This window comes from Phodopus roborovskii, unplaced genomic scaffold (assembly GCF_943737965.1).
Source record: "Phodopus roborovskii unplaced genomic scaffold, PHOROB, whole genome shotgun sequence".
NCBI classification, from domain to species: Eukaryota; Metazoa; Chordata; class Mammalia; order Rodentia; family Cricetidae; genus Phodopus; species Phodopus roborovskii.
In genome coordinates, this window is record NW_026126517.1 from 2,166,587 (window position 1) to 2,189,412 (window position 22,826).

The 22,826-nt window shown below is 41.4% G+C and overlaps 1 protein-coding gene across 4 annotated transcripts in view; it reads left to right on the forward strand.

The window, feature by feature from the left end:
* The window catches only part of Bbs9 (Bardet-Biedl syndrome 9), a 456,449-nt gene that overhangs the window by 28,944 nt on the left and 404,679 nt on the right, over nt 1-22,826 (forward strand). For all 4 annotated transcript variants that reach the window (XM_051196851.1, XM_051196854.1, XM_051196852.1 and 1 more), the window contains exon 5: nt 8,926-9,039. In XM_051196851.1, the coding sequence (XP_051052808.1) occupies nt 8,926-9,039 (114 nt within the window). The remainder of the gene's footprint in view (nt 1-8,925; nt 9,040-22,826) is intronic.

The window sequence follows — 22,826 nt, forward strand, 5'->3', positions numbered from 1 at the left end:
GTCATTAAATATCTTGTTCTCTCCATCTATATTGATTGAGAGTTTTGCTGGATATAGTAGCCTAGGCTGGCATCCGTGTTCTCTTAATACTTTTAGAACATCTATCCAGGACCTTCTGGCCTTGAGGGTTTTCATGGAGAAGTCAGGTGTAATTTTGATAGGTCTGCCTTTATATGTTACTTGTTATTTTTCCTTCACTGCTCTTAATATTCTTTCTTTATTCTGTATGCTAGGTGTTATGATTATTATATGTCGAGGGGTCTTTTTTCTTTGGTCCAGCCTATTTGGGGTTCTGTATGCTTCTTGTACTTTCATGGACATGTCCTTCTTCAGATTGGGAAAGTTTTCCTCAATGATTTTGTTGAATATGTTTTCAGCACCTTTGAGCTGGGCTTCCTCACCTTCGTCTATGCCTATTATTCTTAGGTTTGGCCTTTTCACGGTGTCCCACATTTCCTGGATGTTTTGTGTTAAGGATTTGTTGGATTTATGATTTTCTTTGGTCCATGAATCTATTTCTTCTAGTTTATCTTCTGCGCCTGAGATTCTCTCTTCCATCTCTTGAATTCTATTGGTTATGCTTGTGTCCGTCGTTGCTGATTGTTTGCCCAGCTTTTCAATTTCCAGCATTCCTTCCGTTTGTGTTGCCTTTATTTTCTTAATTTCAGTTTTCAAGTCTTGAACTGTTTCCTTCACCTGGTTAATTGTTTTTTCTTGGCTTTCTGTACTTTCCTTAAGGAATTTGTTCATTTCTTCCACTTTTTGTTTGTTTTTTCCTCCATTTCTATAAGGGATTTTCTCACATCTTCTTTGAGGGCCTCTATCATTTTTATGATGGTAATTTTAAGTCGTACCCTTCTGCTTCCTCTGCTTTGTTGTTGTGTTCCATTCTAGTTGGTGTAGATTCCCTAGATTCTGGTGGTGTCATGTTTGTCTTTCTGTTGTTAGGTGTTCTCTTGTATTGCCTTCTTCCCATAGTTTCTTCCAGTAGGTGTTGGTGGTGTCTCTTCCCTCTCTCTATGGTACTTCCCCGATGGGCTTATGTGGGTCTGAGATTCAATATCTGTAGCTCTGTGTGGTCCAAGTTCTCTAGGAGGTTTCTCCGCAGACAGGGATCCAGGGATGGGGTCAAGGATGAGGTTCCAGAAGAAGATGCCAGCAGGTACTCACAGTGGTCCTCTGGCCAATAGCTCTGGCCAATAGCTCTGGCCAATAGCTGGCGGAAGAGGACGAGGGCTGAGCTGGAACTTGAGAAGGTTTTGCAGGGTAGTGGGATCTCACTGGAAACTGGCGCTCTCCAGCTGAGACCTCGTTCTTTGGCAGAGGCCAGGATTTGGGGGTCAAGGATCTTGCCCACAGGAACTCCGAGTGGACCCGCAGAGATAGGCGGATCTCTGGGATTACCAGAGGGTTTCTTATAGTCTCTGTGATGTCAGAGATTGTGTCCAGAATAGCCTGCGACCAAGCGCAGTGGCTCTGGTTCCTCTGGAACCAGTTCATCAGTTCATCATGCTAAGCAATGGCAGTTCATTAGCTGTTGGGTCAGAGTAGTTTGAAATGCCCTTTCCTTGGTAAGCTTTGGGTGTTTTCTCTTTTTAGTTCCAATTCCTTGCCTTCTTCTTGTCTTCATTCAACCAGACCTCAACACATTAATCTTAAGGTTAAACTGTTTTTTGGTCCTTGATGTGGTCCCAAAGGTACAAGTTTAGTGTGTAGTCTCGTGTGCTTTTGTTTAAGCACTTGTGCCTTATTAAAATCGATGATTGTGGAACTTTGAATGTAATTGTCCACATAAGCTCATAGGGAGTGTCACTATTAGGAGGTGTGGCCTTGTTGGAGTAGATATGGTATTGTGGTTTAATAAGGATCAGGATAAACAAATATGCTGAATAGATGTTTATTCAGGGAGAAATAACTTACAACTTAGACAGATGAACACCAGTAAGTTCCACTTGATGCTGTCCTCTCCATGTCCTGCCAGCAAGAGAGCTTTCCCCAACTCCTCCTCAGACCTCCTTCCATAGGTCACTTCCGCCCCTGGCTCCACCCTCAATGGGCGTGGTCATTGCCACAGAAGGAGACAAAGTAAATATCCCATTACAGTATGGTCTTGTTGAAGGAAGTGTGTCATTGTGGAGGTGGCTTTGAAATCTCATATATGCTCAAGAGACAGTTTGCTTCCTGTTGACTGAGGATCAAGATTTAGAACTTCTCCAGCACCATGTCTGCCTGCATGCCACCATGTCCCACCATGATGATAATGGACTAAAACCTGTGAAACTGTAAGCCACCCAATTAAATGGTTTTCTTTATAAGGGCAGTAGAAACCCTAAGACAGTGATCTTTTAGGGGCAAAAATCTGTTAAGTTTTAAAGGCAATCTTGGTATCAAGGGGTGTGGTCTGGGCTAGAAAACAACTAGAAATTGATGGGTGGTATTGAAGCAGTTGACAGTAAACCTATTATTGTTGATTAATTGATTGGTTAAATTTGAGAATATCACTAGTAGTACAGTACTAGTAGTACAGTTAGCCCATACTCACCATGAATCCTCCTGTCTCTGTGTCCAGGTACTATGATGACAGCTGTGGCCACTTTGTCCTGTGGCAGGGCTTTGGTTGTTTCCCTCATCAGCACAATTATTCCTCTTTATAAGAGGTCTGACACAGTGCATGCCACGGGTGCCACGGTCAGATGTGTTGCTATGTGGCCACGGTGATGCTTGCCTACGTCCTACCCCTCTGAAGCTAAAGCATTGAGAGTTCGAGGCCACCTTAGTTACATAGAGAGGCTTTATCTATGTAGAAATACTTGCTAATTAGGGTACTCTATTTTATGGATTCTATTTTATGGATTTAGTTCTTATTTTGTCTTATTTTTCTCTTTTGGAGACAGGATCTAAAGAAGTTTATTCTTGGGACTGCAGAGATTGCTTAGGGGTTAAGAACAAGTTTTCTCTCCCAGAGCATCTGGGTTTAATTCCCAGCACCAACATTATGGCTCATGACTGTCTAACTCCAGACTCAGGGAATCTGACACCGTCTTCTGGCTTCTATGTGGTCATAGACGTACATGCAGGCAAAACACCCTTACATATAAAATATAAATCAATTGACAGAAAAATGTAAAAAGTTACTCTTTGGTAGTTTTCCATATAATTACAATGTTTATAGGTCATATCCACATCTTTGAACAGAACTGACTGCCCCTTCCTAGTGGCCATCAATTGGCAACAACTCCCCAACCACAAGCAGAACCTCCTCCTGAGCCCCCACTTTCCATGTTGGAGTATCGATTGGCTTGATCTTGTGCTGCAACCATAGCTGCAATGAATTCGTGTATGCTATATCCTGGTCCAGACTGTTTGCTAGCATCCTTCACCTAGCTTTTGCCTCTTAACAGTGTATCTGCCCCCTTATTGTTGATGTTTCCTGAGCCCTTGGTTACAGGGGATAGATATGACACAGATATCCTCTTTAGGGCTGAACATTCTGTAGTCACTTTTTCTCTCTCTTTTGACTAGTTGTGAGGCAGGATCTTATTTCGTATGCTCAAACTGGCTAGTAACTCATCCTGTGTTCCAGTCAGCCCAGAAAATTAGTGGGCCTCCCATTTCTACCTTCCAAGTGCGGGGATCACAGGCATGTCACTGTACCTGGCTTGATTTCTTTTGGTTTTGATAAGCTCATTAACTGGATGTGAAACTTTATTATCTGTTTTTCACAGGTCATGGAAGAGAACTTGCCCGGAGTTAGTTACTCCCCATCTAGGATACTTAGTTCCTTCTTGGCTGTGTGGGGGCTCTAAAAATAAGAAGAAGGTGTCTCAGAAACTGCAAGTTAGACTAGATTCTGGGCCTTCCTTGGCCCATTTCATTTATGGCTGGCAAGACAGAGGCTTATAAAATAGTGCTGGGTTACACAGCATGGACTAAGGAAAAGCAGTGTTTATTCAAAAGCTCAGTGAAGAAACTTGCTTGGTCACAATTTGTGGGAAATTGATGTTCTCCTTTGAGCTAGTGTTGAAATAAGTTTGCTAAGGGAATGACAGTGTTGTTGCTCTTTTATTTTGTACAAATTTGTCAAAAAGCTTTATATTCCCTGGAGACCAGGAATTGTCTAAGCTGCATTTTCCTATGCTCACCTTGCTCCCTGCCTCTCATTTCTGTAGCGTTTGTAATATTCATAGGCTGACAGTTTGTGTATTATTCATGACTTGCCTTAAATTCATAAGCATGAGGAATTAATGTTTTTTGTTAATTTGGTGACATTTCTTGAGGTTCCAGGCAGAACTTTCATCTAGCACTCACAGTCAGAAGAAACAGAGACATTTCTAGCTTAAGTAAAATGGTGGGTGCTGGCAAATCAAAGTGTTAGCTGGCTTTGACATCCTCTTCCCCAACTGCTCTTTCCCTAAGTTATTTTCCTCCCCTCTTTTATTTTGTTTAGAATTGAACCCAGGACCTTGGTATGCTTTCATTAGACTCTTTTCTAGTTGACACGCTTCTGAAACAGATTTGAAGTGAAATGCATTCTTTGAAGTCATTCTCTTGGATGTAATAAATGGCCCCACAGGGTTAAGGGCAGACTTATTTAAATGTATGTGTAACAGAGCAACACAAGGCTCCTATATTCTTTCTATTTCCCTTCCCTAACTTTCTCTCTTCTGAGTAATTGTAGCCCAGGGTGATTTCAAACTTGTGATTTTCCTGGGCTCTCTGATTACAGATGTGTACCACCACATCTGGTTAGATTCTTTTCTGATAAGCTTCAGTTTCTGATCTGAAAATAAATCTTAAAACCATGTGTGTATTTGAGTATCTGGTTTGTGCATGTGCATGTGTGAGTGAAGATGCCCTTGGAGTTCAGAAGGAGGGCATCACATACTCTGGAACTGGAGTTACCTGTGGCTGTGAGCCGCCTGGTGTGGGTTCTGGGTCCTCTGTAGGAGCAGCAAATGCTACGCTCTTAACCACTGAGCTATGAGCCTGTGATTAAATATTCTTTTCCAAAAGTTATGCATGCCACAATAAACATTTATAGGTATTTGACTTACATGTAGAATTTTGGTGATTGCCTTGGACAGGTAAAAGATGTCATCCTTTATTTTTCCTGGGCTCACACCATCTAATTAGAGAGCACTTATTTACTGTGTGATGGCTCTGGGCTACTTAAGCATCTCTAGATTGCATTTCTAAAATTGCATTGCACACTTATTAGAAGTGCTATAATTTTTTTCTGTTACCTTGGGTATTCTTGGAGAATTTCAGGAGATATTTAAAAATATAGGTTGCCTTATATAGACTTTAATAATACATAATGAGTATATTACACCTGTATATCTAAGGGCAGAATCTTACGTGTTTTTTCTTTTTTAAATGCAAGCAATTTTATTATTTCTGTCACTGCATTTGAAGGCAGAGGCTGGATGAGTGAGTTCAAGACCAGCTTGGGCTACAGAAAGACCCTGTCCTAAAAAGGAAAATGGAGGCGTTAATCTATTTTATGGAAGGAAAGCTTGAAGTTCTACTTTTAGAGATTCAAGACCAGATGCAAAGGGCCTTTCGGAGAGTGGCATGTTCTGCCACTTCAGGGGAAATGGTTGTTCTCTGCCACTGCTTTCTTATTCTTTCCTCCATCTTTCATCTCCTGTCCCTGTCCCTTCCCTTCCCTTCGCTTCCCCTGCTCCTTGCTCTACCCCTTCTCTCCTCCTTCTGCATCCCTGCTATGTTTCCAGTAATAGTTTTACACTTTTGCACTCAAGGCATCTTCTTGCCTCAACTTTCTGAGGATTACCTGAGATTATAGGTATATGCCAGTGTTGACATAACTCTGCGTTAGGGAAATAAGAGAACAGTTTATTCTGATCCAAGTTATGCACTGGTTTAGTTACAATCCAAGAAAACAAAGTAATGAATCATGAAATACATGGTGGGGATATCATTGGATGGGTGGACTTGAGAAAGGACTGGGAAATCTCCAGGGTTTAAATGCTGTCTTTATTACTTCCTTAGTTTCATAGGCTGTGTGGGGTGATGGCATGTCAAGCTTGGCAATACATTCCAAACATTTTATGGAAAAGTCTGGAGGTAGGTAGGACAGTGAAAGTGCTTGATAGTAAAAATGACTATTAAAAAATTTTACCTCTGCAAGTATAATAATATTTTCATTATTAATTTTTGAAAATATCATGTATGTATATAATCCATTCTGGCTACTTTCTCCTGCCCTCTCTTATTGTCCTCTTCTCTACAAGTTACCTTCGCACATGCTCGTCTTTCTTTTGTGACCCACTGATCTTAATCAGTGTCTTCCCAGTAACTGCTTTAGGCAGTTTCCATTTCTGTGATGAAATAGCATAACCAAAAGCAACTTGGGGAGGAAAGGGTTTACTTATCTTGTCTTCTATATCACTGTTCATCATCAAAGGTGGTCGGGGTAGGAACCTGGAGCTGATGCAGAGGTAATGGAGGGGATCTGCTCACTGTCTTGCTCCTCATAGCTTGTTCAACCTGATTTCTTAAAGAATCCAAGATCACCAGCCCCAGGGGTGTCCCTACCCACAATGTCCCTCCATGATCAGTCACAAATTGAGAAATAGTCCTACAGGTATGCTTGCCTACAGCAGGATCTTATGGAGGCATCTTCTCAATTGAGGTTCCCTCCTCTCAGATGACATTAGCTTGTGTCAAATTAGCATAAAAACTAGATGGCACAGTAACCATGGATTTGTAACTATCCACTGGGGCCTGTCTTTTGGTGCTCAGTAGTGGCTGCACAATGGAAGAGAGTAACTGCTCCTCCTCCAGAATTCACCAATAATAGTAGCTACTTTTTCATCAGGGAGGTATTGGACTCTTGAGTCCCTCCCTGATGCATGACTGTTGACAGGCCCAGTGCAGGCAACCATGGCCACTGTAAGATCATGATTATAATGGCCGTGCCATTTCCTGAAGATAGCATTTAGTAGTTCTTCTTATCATCTGGTTCTTAAATTCTTTGTGCTCTCTCTTCTTTGATGTTCCTTGGGTCCTAAACAAGAAGTGGTATAAATGCCGTTTTAAGGGTCAGGCACTCAATGCTTACTGATTCTCAGTGCTACCAGCAGCCATTCGTTGTAAATTTTAATTTTCTTTATACCTGACTAAACTTTCATTGTTATATGTACCACCTTTTAGTACACATTCATCTGTTGATAGGTATCTAGACTAATTCTACTTCTTAGCATTGTGAATAGAGCACACACAGACATGAATGATCAAGTGTATCTCCACAGTCATGGTGTTCTACTTAGCCAAGGTCAGTTTCCAGGATCTTTAATAAGGAAACAATGTGCTGGTTAGTTTTCTGTCAACTTGACACAAGGTAGAGTCATTAGGAAAGAGTAAATATCAGCTGAGAAAACTCTTGGCAGATTGGCCTGTGGGAAAGCCTGGGATGTGTTTCCTTGGTTGATGATTGATGTGGGAGGGCCCAGATCTTTTAAGTGGTACCACTCTTGGGCTAGTGGTCCTGGGTTCTTTAAGAAAACAGGCTGAGCAAATGGTGGAGAGCAAGCCAGCAATCAGAACCCCTCCATTTCTTCTTTGTTAGTCACTGCTTCCAAGTTCTTGTCTTGAGTTCCTGACCCTTAGCAATGTGGTGGGACATGAAAGTTGTAAGATGAAATGAGCCATTTCTTCTCCAGGTTGTTTATGGCCATGGTGTTTAATTACAGAAGTAAAACCCCCAACTAAGACACAGAGCCCCTTCCGAGAGCTTCAGGTCACACCCTTGTGTCTTGCTGGCAGCAGCATATTCTTGATGCTACTTTCTGTTGAGAAATTGTCATTGATGGTATCCATGGACCTTCCCTGGAGGAGGACTGTTTCCTTGAAAGTTCTTTAAAGTGGTAGGTCACCAGGAGCTGGGGTATAGTATCTGACGGATGCCGCCCTGGTTTCAATACTGTGATTCTGAGGGGAGGAGGCGCTTCTAGTCTAAAATGTAGAAAAATATATTTTCTCACAATTTCAAGGTTTGTTGGCAATTTTTTTTTCTGAACTTAGAGACCAACTCCTTAAAAAAACAACCACAAAACTACAGATGCTCATGTGTAATGGTCTGCCCTTAGAATATCCTTTTCTCGCCACAGCAAATTTAGAAGGTCTTAATGATCAATTTGATCATTTCTTTTGCTTTGAACTACTTTAGCATCATCTGTGGTATTTGCATTTTGAGAGATACTTTGTTATGGAAAAGTTGCTTTCTAAGTCCCTTCTCTTCCCAACACCTCATTCAGTCTTCTTCACTCTTGCCTGATCTCACCCTGCAACTTGTCCTTGTGTCTGTGCCTGTGACAAGCACATTGCTCTATTTACTTGCTGAAGGAAGTGCGGATGGCTTCCCCATTAGAATATAAGGGCTGGCAATGTAGCCGAGTGGTGGGCCACTTGTCCAGTGAGTACAAGGACCTAGGTTCAACTCCTAGTTTAAAAAATTAGGTCACCAAGTTTGGAGGGCCTGGGTATTTTGATAGTGTGGACAAGAAAAGGAGTTGTTTCAAAGCTGTCATTTGTTTACTCTCCTATTATATTGTTTATAACTGAGGGAATGTAACTGCATTTATTTTACAACTGAAATTGAAAGACCTTGTTGTCATTTTAATAATTACACCTTACTCAGATGTGTCTAATAGAAATATATAACAAAACGCTCCCCACAGTATTATTTCTCCAACAGTGTAATCTAGCTGAGATTTAATTGTTTTCTTAAAATTGTGCTGGTTTTCTGTCTGATCAGTGTATTAATTGTTCTTATTTTTTAACTACTTTGTTACTTTTAATACCACAATTTAATTAAAGTTAATATAGAGGATGAGAAGAAAGTAATATAAAACAGTATAAACAGATTTAAAGTAGTCATTTATTATTTTTTTTCTCCTTTAGGAACATTGGGTAATGTAGAACATGGGAACCAATATCAGATAAAATTAATGTATGAACACCATCTTCAGAGGACAGCCTGCAATATGACTTATGGACCCTTTGGCGGTGTAAAAGGTAATTTTCTTCGAATTATGCATATGGTATTTCAAGTGGTAGATTTATACCCTTTGATCATATTACAATGGAATATTTTGTGGTTTGAATTTTAAATAATTAAATATTTTAGTGAAAGTTTTATATTCAGATACTTAAAATAATTAAAAAGTATATATTTAGCAATGGATATGTTTGATATTCACATGATTTGTATTATCTGTTTTTTGGTGTTCTTTCTAAATAGCTGTGATGGTTTGAATAAGGATGGCACCCATAAACTCATATGTTTGAATGCTTGGTCCATAGCTGGTGGAACTATTTGGGAAGGTTTAGGAGGTGTGGCCTTGTGGGAAAAGGTGTGTCACTTGTGGATGTGCTTTGAGAATTCAAAAGCCTATGCCATTGCCAGTTAGCTCTCTCGGCCTTTTGCTTGTGGGTCAGATGTGAGCTCTCCGCCCCAGTGCCATGCCTGCCTGTCTGGTGCCATGCTCCCCACCGTAATGGTCCCTCTGAAACCATGAACCCCTGGTTAAATGCCTTATTTTATAAGTTGCCTTGGCCATGGTGTTTCCATGGCAATAGAAAAGTAATTAAGACAGTACCTTTTCTACAGTGTTTGCCTTACAAGCTGATTAAAAGTGAGTTCTTTTGTGGTAGAGCTGGGTGCCTGCAACTTTCAGTGTTGTGAAATGTTGATTTTAGTAATAGTCTCTGCTGTCCCTTCCAAAGGGGGGTGGGGCTAAAACCCGGTCTACCCAGCCTCTCATATTGGGAATGCCCATGGATTCTTTCTGTACAAGATAGCCTGGAAATGAGGACCTACAAGGATTTAAATGTAGACTTGGTACTGCTCATTGTCATGATCTCTGGCATGAAGGACAGCAATCTGAGAGGAGAGGTGTCTCTCCCAAATTCCACGAGGATATCACCTTTATCAAGTAGGTGCCCTTGGTATCTTTGGACTTGGGGATAGATTCCTGGAAAGCTGCCACCTCTTCACAGTGCAAAACAAATCCAGCAGATTCTCAAGTCCCTGGATATTGGTTGCATCTAGGCTACATATACCATAACCTCCAGATGCATGCTTGCTGGTTTTTATTGTATGTATGTATGTATGCATGTATGTATGTATGTACGTACATAATATGTATGTATGTATGATGCATTTTTGAGGTCTGTTCTCACACTGTAGTCCAGACTGACCTGGATCTCACTGTGTGAGTCCAGCTTGCCTTGAACTCATAGTGGTCCTCTTCTGCACAAATGTCCATGGCTAGGATCATGGCAGTCTTCTTCTGTGTGTCTTCTCATTTCTAGATTACTTGTAATGCCATGTAAATAGCGGTGATGTTGTGGTGATAATTACCAGAAAAGTAGTATGGCATGTCCAGTACAGGAGCAATTTTTTCCAGGATGTTTTCTCTACTAAAGGGGAAGGTTGGCTTCCTGCAGTATGTCCATCTAGACCCAGGACCTCAGATTCAACAGGGTGCTGAACAAGAGGGCTCTGATTTGTAGCTCATGTCTTTTCCCTGCATTGTAACCTGGTTGAGAGGAGCTGGTGGTGTTGGGTTGTGGTAGTAACGTGTGATTTTGTGGTCATTTTTGCATGTATAAACATATAATACCTGCAGAACATGTGATTAGGAATTTTAGCTTTGTTTTTTTTTTTTTAAATTCATTTTTTATTGTGTGTGTGTTTGTGTGTGTGTTTATGTGCACCATGTGCATGTAGGTGCTTGAGGATGCCAGAGAGCATCAGATTTCCCAGAACTGGACACTTGTGAGCTGCCATATGGGGCTGGTAAGAGCAACAAGTGTGGCTGGAGAGATGGCTCCTTGTTTAAGAGCACTTTCTGCTCTTGCAAAGATCCCAGGATTGGTCCCTAGCACCCACATGGTGGCTCACAACCATGTGTAACTGCAATTCCAGGGGACCTGAAGCCTCTTCTCTGGCCTCTGCTAGCACCAGGCATAAAGGGGTGCACATATATGCAAGCAAAACACTAACTCATAAAAAATAAATCTCTAAACCAACCTAACACCAAAGCAACACATGTTCTCTACCACTGAGCTGTCTCTCCAGCCCCCAAGTCTTGATTGTGTTTGCTCATGATGCAAGTAAAGGTTGTATAACTGAAGTGATAAAAATCAAACACTTGACCTGTTGTAGAATTCATTCCCTGAGTAACAGGAATGTTGGGATTGCTTGAGGAGGACACAACTAAATGTAGACAGGAGAGGAAGACTCAGCTTTGTGTGAGAGGTGAACTGTCAAGGAAATGCTTCCTCCCATCCTTATCTTTTCAAATTGATGGCCATGCTTTAAAAATGTCTGACATCTTTGGAGGACCTTATCTCCCTCACTTGCTTGGCTGTTTTTAGTTTGTTTGTTTTCACCTAATCACCAAAATGTGTTGTTAAGTTCTATGGATCTAGTTGGGTGTGGTGGCTCATGCTTTACTCTTAGTAGTCAGGAAGCTAAGGCAGGAGGATTGCTATGGATTCAAGACTAGCCTAGGTTAGATAGCTTGGAATAAGAGAATGATAGTGTTCAAAACCACCAATAATGGAACAAAATTACTATACATCTCGAGTCCAAACAGTTATGATATGAGAAGAAAAGTGCTTTGGCCCTTTTAAGTGGTGTATAGATCGAATTGAACTTTTTATTTGTCATTAGACCAAGTTAACATAGCAAAGATCAGCACATTCTTTGCTTCTGTGTCACACTGTTGGTGGATTTCACAGTGACTTTCAGAGTGATGTGATGGGGCTCAGGACTTCCTCTTCTGAAATGCAGGCCCGTGGGGCTGGGTGTGTGGCTCACTGATAGTGCATGCTTAGCTTATGAGGCTAGGTATTCTCAGCAGCAGCAAAACAAATGAGCAAACCAAACCCCTTCCCCATCCCAATCCGGCACACTAGTGACATGGTTGAGGCAGATCGATGACGCCCCTGTACCTCTGCCACCCCTGCAGGTCATAAGGCTCATGTGAGAGGTGGGCTCCCAATGTCAGGTGTAGGAATATCGTCTTTGAATGAGGGCTCACAGGGGAGGTGCTGACAGGGAGCCAAGCTGATCTCCTGCTCCTGCGTCTGTCAGCTCACATCCAGTTTTCCCGTCACACTTCTCCGTGACGACGTCTTCATCCAATGTGGGCTAAAAATTCCCAGGTAAAATTGTCCTTCTGGTCTTCATTTGCTCGCGAAGGTTGTCATGTCATGTAAGTCTATTAATTTTTACATGCTTTTCTTCTCTGAAGCTGCCCTTGACCGGAGGAGCTCAGCTTTGAGTGAAGGGGCATTTTCTTCCTCATGAAGAAGGGTTGAAAACAAGGCCTCACCTGGAGCTCATGTGAGCCTGTCCTCTTAGCTCTGGAATCTAAAAAGTGACTTTCAGCAAAATTGGAAGGCCACTCTGACATGCCTTACTTTTCTTTGGTTGAGAATAACACATTTTACAGGAGGAGGGTGGAAGCTGGAGGGTCAGGAGTTCCAGGTCAGCTTTGTGAATCAAAGGCTAGCATGGGCTGGACTAGACCCTGTCATGAAACAAAGCTCTGCCTGAGGGACTGTAGGTGTAGTCCCGCATTCAGTACCCAACACTGGAAAAAATGATACTGAGTCAGTGATTGTAAAATGTTTCTTTTTCTTGATATATGAACTAAGCAGTAGAATGTATAACACTTGGGCCAAAAAAAGCCGGATCACTCCCAAGTTGTGTTCATTTAAAGGAATCCCTTTCCAAGCTGGATGTCTCTTGTGAGATTAACCTGCACATCGCTGGCAGTGAGTGTGCTGCTGTCTGTGCTGCTTGTTTGTTTGTATATTTTGCTTTTTTTGGAGACAAGGTCTCATTTAGACCAGGCTGGAACTGGCTGGAACTGGCTGGAACTGGCTGGAACTGGCTGGAACTGGCTGTGTAGTTGGGGTTGGCTTAGGAACCTCCTGGTGCATGCTGGAACCACTCAAGAGACAGATAGTCATTCTCTTAACTTGAAAGTTAGAGTTAAGCAGACAATTGAGGGTTTAGTCTAGGTGAGAAGACACTGGGGCTGTGCACCTCAATGAGCGGCCACTAGATGGCAGGCCTCGACAACTTTGAGTTTGGGTCTGCCTCTGACCAAGAGGAGGTGTTCAGCCTCAAGTGGTAGCCCTGTAGTCCAGGTCCTCCAGGGGAGGCAGGAGGGTGAGGAGTTGCAGGCCCTGGCATGAAGCTTGCCTCACAAAACAAAACAAAATAACAAAAATCACAAATGAGAACATTTTATCCTGAAATCTCTTCCTTTGACTAAAAATGAGTATTCAAGTTGCAAAGAAGTATTTACAACTTGAATACTAAAGCAAAATTATTAGGTAATATTTGATAAACTATAATATGGGAATTCTTCCTAGCTGTGTACCTGGCATTTAATTTGCATTTGGATCATAAGACCATTATAAATGCAGGTTCTGAGTCAGAGTGTGGCCACACAAGGTCCTGTGTAGGACCTAACAAACTACCCCCCCCAAGACCCCGAGCTTCAATAGATGTACACCATGTACATTTCAACATGACTTTCCCAGAATATAAATGTGTGTGTTATTACATGATTTCTGTGTGCTTTCTTGCCATCTTAAAAGAAATGCAAGTTTTAACTTCTAGAATAAGATTTGACAGGAAAAAAATGTATACATAATAAATACTTAATGTCATAGTTTTCAAGTAGTTTTTTTGTAAATTAAAATAAGTTTCAATATTTTCTACTTTCAACTGATGACCAACAGACATACAACTACAAAGCTTTCTTAAAATAAGAAATGCCCTTTTAGGGTTGGAGAGATGGTCCAGCCATTAAGAGTCCTTCCTGTCCATGTACAGGGCTTCTCGGCAGCTCCCACTATCCAGGGCAGCACCTCACAACTGCCTGGAACCCCGGCTCCAGGGCCTCTGATGCCCACCTCTGGCCAGCACCTGCTCTCACATGCACATACCACCACCACCCATATTTACATAATTTTTGGGATAATAAAAATAATTATTTTTAAAATGTTAAGATCAGCCATGGTGGTACACACCTTTACCCACAACACTTGGGAGACAAAGGCAGGCAAATATCTGTGGGTTTGAGGCTAACCTAATCACTATAGTGAGTTCCAGCCTACCCAGGACTATATAGTGAAACGCTGCCTCAAAAAACTTTCAAGAAATAATTCTTTCAATGTATTTATCATACTCTCCTTGCATTTCATTTGACACAGCATCAGGCTTTACATGATAAGCATTGTTCAGTGGTGGAGAGAAAGCTACATTCCAAACATACAAAGTTACTCTGGATTAGCTAAGGGTGGACATTTTTTGGGGGGCATTTGCTCCATCCTCAGTCATCAGGGGTTGTGTTGGCAGCTAGCACTAACTCCGTCACCTCCTTTCTATGGGTCCACGTGTTTCAAATATTCCTTTGCGAATATGACTATATTTACAGAAAATATCTATGTACTTTGATTTTGAAAATGAGGGAGAGATATAATGTCCGGGCTATGCAGAATACAAGGTTTATTTTCTGTGATCTTAGATATTATACCCACGGCTTTGCACAGACTAGGAAATGTTCTGCACTTTCAGTCCTCTTTCTGACTTCTTATTTTGAGACAGGTCCCACTAAGTTGTCTGGGCTGGGCCTATGCTGGCTAGTTTATGTCAATTGACACAAGCCAGAGTCACCTGGGAATAGGGGCTCTCAACTGAGAAAATGCTCCTACCAGATTGGTCCATAGGAAAGCCAGAGGTGCATGTTCTTGATTGATCAATGATGTGGGTAGGTCTAGCTCACTGGCGCCACCCCCAGGTAGGTGGTCCTTGATATTATAAGAAAGTAGGCTGAGGAGCTGAGGCTCAAGCTTGTTCACAGTGTTCTTCTGGCGTCTGCTTCAGTTCCTGTCCTGACTTTTCTGAATGATGGGCTACAAGCTGTCAGATGAATTAAACGTCTTCTTCCCCAGGTTGGCTTTAGTCACTGTGTTTTATCACAGCAATAGAAACTCTGATTAAGACAGGTCTCAAACTTATCATAGCCTAGGCTGGCCTTGAACTTGGGATCTCATGCTGCTGGGATCATGATGAGGCCTGTGTCGTCAGGTCTGGTCCGTGCCTGTTTTTCATAGGTGGTACTAGCGAGGTGGAAGAGCAAAGGACCCAAACTACCTTCTTCTATGACCCATTCGTGCAGGCAAAGCCTTCCTAACAGACATTTCTCTAAAGGGTCCATTACACAGTATTTCCATAGTAGCCTGGGACAGATTTTTAGTTTTTAATTTATTTTTCTCTTTAGAATTATTATTTCTGCCATCCAAGAACTAACCAGACCTAACTCTGCTTAGCTTCCAAGATCAGACAAGATCAGGTGTGTTCAGGGCAGTGTGGTTGTAGACTAGAATTGTCTTTCAATTTTATGTATATGACTGTTTTATATGTATGAAGTGAATGTGTACTGTATGTACCTGGTGTCTGTGGAGGTCAGAAGAGGGTGTCAGATCCCTTGGAAATGGAATTACAGTGATTGTGAGCTATCATGTGGGTACCAGGAATGGAACCTGGGTCATCTGTTAGAGTAACAAATGACCCGCTATCTAGCCATCTCTCTAGCCTCTCAAACTAGTCAATCCTTTTAAAACATTGTCCATGTTACGTGGATTTGGGTTGCCGTGATTCACCATCCACTGAGATTTTGTAAACAGTGCCTGCTTTGTTTTCTTACAATTAATACTCTGTCTTATTCTGTTTCATTTTATGGATCAACAGCAAAATGGTAACATCTTTATTTTTCTTGTCTGACAAGGAGCTGGTAAAAGGAGATCTTTTTGGTGGGGGGCTTTTCTGGTTCTCTGCCTGGTCTAATCCACCTCTAGATCCAATGTCTTTTAATTCTGGGGATTTTAGAAATATTTTCACAGCCTGTTACTTATGACCCCACCACTTGTCTAGTGTGGAGTTTGGAGATGCTGGCGTCACCAAGTGCAACCTGGAAACCTCATGTGATCTGCTGTTGGGGAACATTTTTCAAAGATTTGGAACTCACACCTTTGCTTCCTGTTAGCTGATACTTGCTTTTGTCTATCATTTGCCTGTTTATTTAATACACATTATTATTGATGCTGATCCCATTGATGAATTTGAAAAAATGCTTGTACCTTATACAATTTCTTAGTTCAGTTAAGTTGGAATGATTCTGGCAGACACTTGGTGAGGTTATCGTTTACTAATATTGTGTGAGTATAGAATTATATGAATATTATTTTACAGAGTATTCTTGGATTTAATGTGTGTGTTGATATAGTCACATTATTTCTTTCGTTTACAATCTTTTCTTTCTCTCCCTCCCTCCCTCTCTCCCTCCCTCCCTCCCTCCCTCCCTCCCTCCCTCCCTCCCTTCCTTCCTTTCTTCCTTTGTATATGTGTGTGTAAAAGCTCAGGGTGTGTGCAAGAATGCGTGGAGCCTAGACAACAAGAGTCAGTATTAGGTGTCTTCCTCAGTTACTCTCTGTACCTACTCTCTAAGATGAGGTTTCCCACTGAACTTGGAGCTCACTGATCCAACAGGGGTCTACCTCTTTACTGCCCCATGCATGGTTTTCACATGGTCCCCGGGGACCCATGCTTTGTGGCAAGCCCTCCATCCACTGAGTCATCTCTCTAGCCCTTATTCTGTTTCTTACGATCTCACTCACTGCCTTGCAGAGTTTTTGTTTGCTGGAGTTTGATTTTTGACCAGGAAGTTTTACATTTATTAATGGTGAAGACTATCTGAAAGTGAAGTACCATCACAGCTCCTACATGCTGTGATACTGCATTTATTATTATTGTCAGTTATCACTTTTCAGAGTGCAAAACCAGAGGTGAGGGTGGGGCTCTTGCTCTTGCTGCAAGTCTTAGAGAGATGTGAAGACAGAGCTATCTAATCCCAAAGCCACACCTTCCTGTTATCGTGCCCATTCTCTTGCCTTGCTAATTACAGAGAAGTCTGTATAGAGTCCAAGAGAGGAAGGAGAGGTAGACTTTTCCCCCCACATGGTGGCAGAGTCCAAGTCTTTAGTCTATTACTGTTTATATAGTGTCAAGCAGTCAATGGCACATAGTAGGTGCTAAATGAGTACTATTAATAAATTTAACCAAAATAGCTACATAGTTTGACAAAGCTCATATGTTAGACTTCTGAGTGCTGTGACAAATACCCGAGAAAAATGACTTAAAGGAAGAAAGGGCATGGCTCACAATTTTAGAGATGCAGTCCATGGTGGGTGGCTTCATTGCTATTGCAATGAGAAGCTGATGTGGCTGAGCATCATGGTAAGAAGTGCGAGTAGAGCAAATAGTTCAATTCATGGTAGGTAGGAAGCAGAGAAGGACACATGAAGGTCCATGGCGTGCTTCCTGAGGACATGCCCCTGGTAACCAGTGTCCTATAACTGGTTTCCATCACCTGAACTTTCAACCATCTCTCAAGATAATGTGAGCACCTGGGGACCAAGCCTTCCACACACAGTCCTGTGGGAGACATTTCATATTCATAGTGCATCAGCATGTGTACACATAGGCTTTGGGGTAGTTTTAAGAACAAATAACATTGTGCCATCAATCTAAGCAATTTTTGAAATTTAGTTTTTTTTCTCTTCAGTAGACATGTTGTCTTGGCTAGTTTTGTGTCAGCTTGACACAATCTAGAGTCATTTTCGACGAGGGACTCTCAGTTGAGAAAATATCCTATGGTGTGTTTTCTTGCTTGATGATTGATGATGATTGATGTGGGAGGGTTCCAGCCTGTTGTGGATGATGGGTCCTGGGGTTCTATGAGAAAGCAGGTTGAGCAAGCCAGGAGAGTAAGCCAATAAGAGCCTTCTTCCATGGCCTCTGCATCAGCTCCTGGTTTCCATGTTCCCACCCTATTTGAGTTCCTTCCCATAGGTTGTAAGACAAAATAAACCCTTTCCTCCTCCAGTTGCTTTTGGTCATGGTTTTTTATTACAGCATTAGAAACCCTGACTAAGACGCATGTGAACTGCTACCACAGTATACTGCTACCACATGCCTACTGATGAAGTAGGCATGATTGTCAGGCCTCCTGAGTTTATCTGTACTTGAAATTATTTTCCATTAGTCCAGCTGTAGCACTCATACAAATCAAGCTTGGCAATAGAAACAAGTTTGTATCTCTTCCTTCTGTACATTATTTATCCTTTTGTTATTAATTTTAAGTGTGTAATATGACATTCCAGCTTACCTGTTATACTCACGAATCAAAATGGTTTTGGCTTTAAACACTATCTAAATTCTGTAATATTTAATATGAAGTACTTCACTTTTTAACACTTTACTGGAGACAAGATCTCATAGTGCAGGCTGATCTTACATTATAATGCCAAAGGTGACCTTGAACTCCCAACCTTACTGTTGTCTTCTGAGTGCTGGAATTACAGCCATATACAAAGTACCACACAGTGCTGTAGACTGAATCCAGAACATATGTTTCTTCATGACAGGGTTTCTTGTGTAGTCATGGTTGTCCTGGAACTCACACTGTAGATCAGATGTCCTTGAACTCACTGAGGTCCATGTGCCTCTGCTTCCTTAGTGCTGGCATTAAAGGCGTGCACCATCACCACCCAGACAGCACACTGTTTCAGGCCACCTTCAATCAACTTAAGCACATCCTCAACCTCCTTTTTTGAGATAAGAGTCTTACCGTGTAGCCTCACCTACCCGCAAACTTGTGATCCTCCTGCCTCAGATGACGGAATGCAGGGATTACAGGTGTGCCCCATTCTTGCTGTTGGCTTGTTGACAGGACCTTCCCTATAAGTGGTGTGAATGCTCACTTCCTTTAACTTCTCCAGGGTTCTACTTTGAATTGTTGATACAACCTTCCCTATAAGTGGTGTGAATGCTCACTTCCTTTAACTTCTCCAGGGTTCTACTTTGATTTTTTTTTTTTTTTTTGAGTCAAATGGAATGTAAGAAAGGTAGACTTTATCAAGGAAGTATAATGTATGTCACAGCGCAGACATAATGTGTCATGGTGTAGATTAGAGAGGTCTTGTGGCACACTAGTCCTCAGTTGTGACTAAGGTAGAAAGAATGTACTATATAAAGTTCCAATATGTTTGAAGTATAATTGTCAGTTGGGGAAGTGAACAGAATTTTACCAATGCTATATATGAGCATAGTGGAAAATATTTCAAATAATAAAATGACTTCTATAAACTTGTATAGGATTATATTGTCACATAAATAAAAATTCATGAAGTCTTTGGGATAAAAAGACCTGCCAAAGAAAATAGTGAATGGGAGGATAAGGCCTTCTGCCTCCTATTGAGGCAAACTCCAAATAACTTCACATTGTCTAAAGTGGAGGTGTTTTCTTGTCTGCCAAGGGCACATATTAGTAGCCACAGGTGGTTGTAGAGAGGCTGCTCCCAGAGCCAGCTGGAGTCTTTGATTGTCATCCAGAGAGTGAACTGGTGTGCTCTGCTGGGGCACAGGAGCTGCCAAAAACCAGTTTCGTGTCTTTCGTGTGATGGGGATGTCTCTTATTGGTTGATGAATGAAACACAGATTGGCCAGTAGCCAGACAGGAAGTATAGGCAGGCTTACCAAAGGAGGAGAATTCTGGGGAGAAGAAGGCAGGGAGAAGCAGCTAGGGAGATGCCATGAAGATAGGACACACTGGGAGTTCTCTGGTAAGATAAGGCCATGCATAAAATACATAGATGAATAGTTATGAACTTATAATTAAGAGAGAGCTAGCTAGTAAGAAGCCTGAGTCATCAGTCAAACAGTTTATAATTAATATAAGTGGAAGTGTGTTTATTTGAGGCTAAACAGCTGCGGGATCAGTCAGAACAGGGACCTCTATCCATATCTGAGGCCTGTCACTGCTAATAAAGGATTTATGCTATTTTCTTCTTAGTGAATTAATGGATGTCTTGATAGCTCTTGTTTCACCAGTAAGCCATGCTGACCCCCCCCCCTTTTTTTTTTAAATATTTTGAAATATCAGAGACTAAGGCTAGAGAAGACTAAGGTCAGTGACTCTGTTCCCACCTAAGCATGGGTATGTATGTGCTGTAGAACATTGGAGAATTCCTCATGTGTCTCAAGATCTTTTATGAGTCTATAGTGAGAAGTCAGATCAAGCTGGTAGAGGGTTAACTCTTATCCTGTGCTAGGTTTTATCATGTACATAGCATTTATAAAATCTGTGGTTCAAGTCTTATAAAATAATATCACTTTTAAATTCCCTTGTGTATTGTGCTATGTAAAACTTTTAGTTCTTGAGGGCTGTAAAGACAGTCCCAGAGGGTCTGCAAATTAAGTGACATGATTATTTAAAGTTGTTATTTTTGTGAAAGGTGAATACTGACTTCTTTATACCTACTCGCTTGCCAGTACTAATGACAGGGGAGGGAAGGTAAAATGACAATTTGAAGCTTCTTGGACTGTTTGAAGAATAGCAAAAATGCCAGTTTGTTTCTGGAGGTTGAGTGTGATGGTAGGAAAGTCTTTATCAGCCCTGCCATTGACAGAAAGTGGTTGAATGTGGGTGCCCTAGGTGGATATGGTGTATATATACCATCCCAGCTCTTTGGCCTAATGGTGTGGCAGAACACTGAGTCTATATCACAGCTATTTGGGAGTCCAGAGGACCTTGGCAATTTATAGAAACCTTGTCCTTACGGTAGTTCCCTTCCTTCCTTCCTTCCTTCCTTCCTTCCTTCCTTCCTTCATTCCTTCCTTCCTTCCTTTTTTTTTTTTCCCCGAGATAGAGTTTTACTATGTCTTAATCACTGTTCGATTGCTGTGAAGATCACATGACCAAGGCAGTTCTTATAAGAGAAAGCATTTAATTGAGGGCTTGCGTGCAGCTTCAGAGGTATGTCCAATATCATCATGGCAGGGAGCACAGCAGCAGGCATGGAGCTGGAGAAGGAGCTGAGCTATATCCTAATCCATAAGAACAAAGCCTGGCATGGGCTTGTGAAACCTCAAAGCCCACCCCAGTGACACAGCTCCCCCAACAGTAGCACCATTTCCTGTTGACCAGGCATTCAAATATATGAGCCTGTACGGGGTATTCTTATTCAAATCACCACATGCTATGTGTCCCAGGTTGGCCTTGAACTCATGGTGATCCATTTGTCTCATTCTCCCAAGTGTCAGGGTTACAAGTGTGTTGCTTCCAAACCAAAGTGGAAGTTTTGGTAGGATTTGATTATTTAAAATCTAAATCTACACATGTATTTTTTTTTGGATTTACTTATTTTATGTATATGAATGCTCTATCTGCATGTACAACTTTATGCCAGGAGAGGACATCAGATCCTACTGTAGATGGTTGTGAGATACTATGTGGTTTCTGGGAATGGAACTCAGAACCTCTGGAAGAGCAGCCAGTGCTCTTAACTGCTGAGCCATCTCTCCAGCCCCCACACATGTGTTTTAGCACATTGCTTTATTGAATTGGGAAGGTTAACTGATTCAAATGACATTGTAATATGTAGAGTTCCAACAAGCTGGATCACACCCTAACCCCCCAGTACTCAGGCTGTCACAGAAGCATCATGGGGTTGAGGTCAGCATGTGCTGCATAGTGAGACTCTGCCAAGACAGAAACAGGGAAGAGAAAAAGGAAAGAAGGAAGGTGGAAGGGAAGAGGGAAGAAGGAAGACAACAGGAAGGGAAAGGAAGGGAAAAGAGAAGAAAGAAATAATAAATGTTCATTAGTGTTCTAGGGATGCATCTCAGTGGAAGAGCCCTTGCCTAACCTTCCTGAGCCCAGGCTCAGTTCTCACCACATCAGGACCTTAGTGCCCCAAATAAAGGATATGCAAATATAAAAGTTGAGAAGATTATCTTAGGAGTTAGAATTATTTCTGATTTTTGGACAAATATGAATAAAGCTATTATAGATATCTCAATTCCAAACTTTATTACCACAGTCAAATATTACCCAATGAATTAAGACTAAAATTCTAATTCTTTATGTGGAAGAACGATATTGTATATGTTTAGTTTTTATACTTTCAAAACACAAATATATGCTTACTCTGTCACTTCTGTCTAATTTGCAATATCAAATGGTCAAGCTTGATATATTAAATAAATCTTGTATATTGTCTTAGTTTTTTTAACCTAAGCTAAATATGAATTCACAATGGAGAGGTGACCCTTTGGATAAAGTGCTTGCTGTGCAAATATTAGTACCTGAGTTCATATTCCCAGAATCCAATAAAGCAAGGTATAGTGGTGTGGGTCTGCATTCCCAGTGCTCATGAGATGGGAGATGGAATTAGGAGATCTGTAGAAGCTGGTGGGCCAGCAAGCCTGGCATTCACAGACCCTGTTCCCAAGCAGGATGGAAGGTAAGGATTGACACCTGAGGGTTCCTTTGATGTCCTCACTCTCACTCCCTCACCCCATCATACATGGGCGTGTGTGCATGCATGCACACACTAGTCTTTTAAGTCAGTGTTTCCAGATTTTGGCTAAAATGAGATAGTGTTTAATATGGAAACAATAACAGAGGTATTCCTGAAGCTAATTTGGAAAGTTACATTCATGATGTTAGGGGACTGTGAGCATAGGCTGTGAGTGGAAAATTAAGATTTCATGTGGCTGTTTGCAGCTGCTTGATCAAGTCCTAATATAGATCATTGTTCTAAAGATGGCATTTGTAAAAAGTTTTGGAAGGCAGAAGTATATGAAAATCAACAGTTTCTAAAGTAGTACAAACTGGTTTTAATAATCTGCCATGTTTCATTTAGTGAAA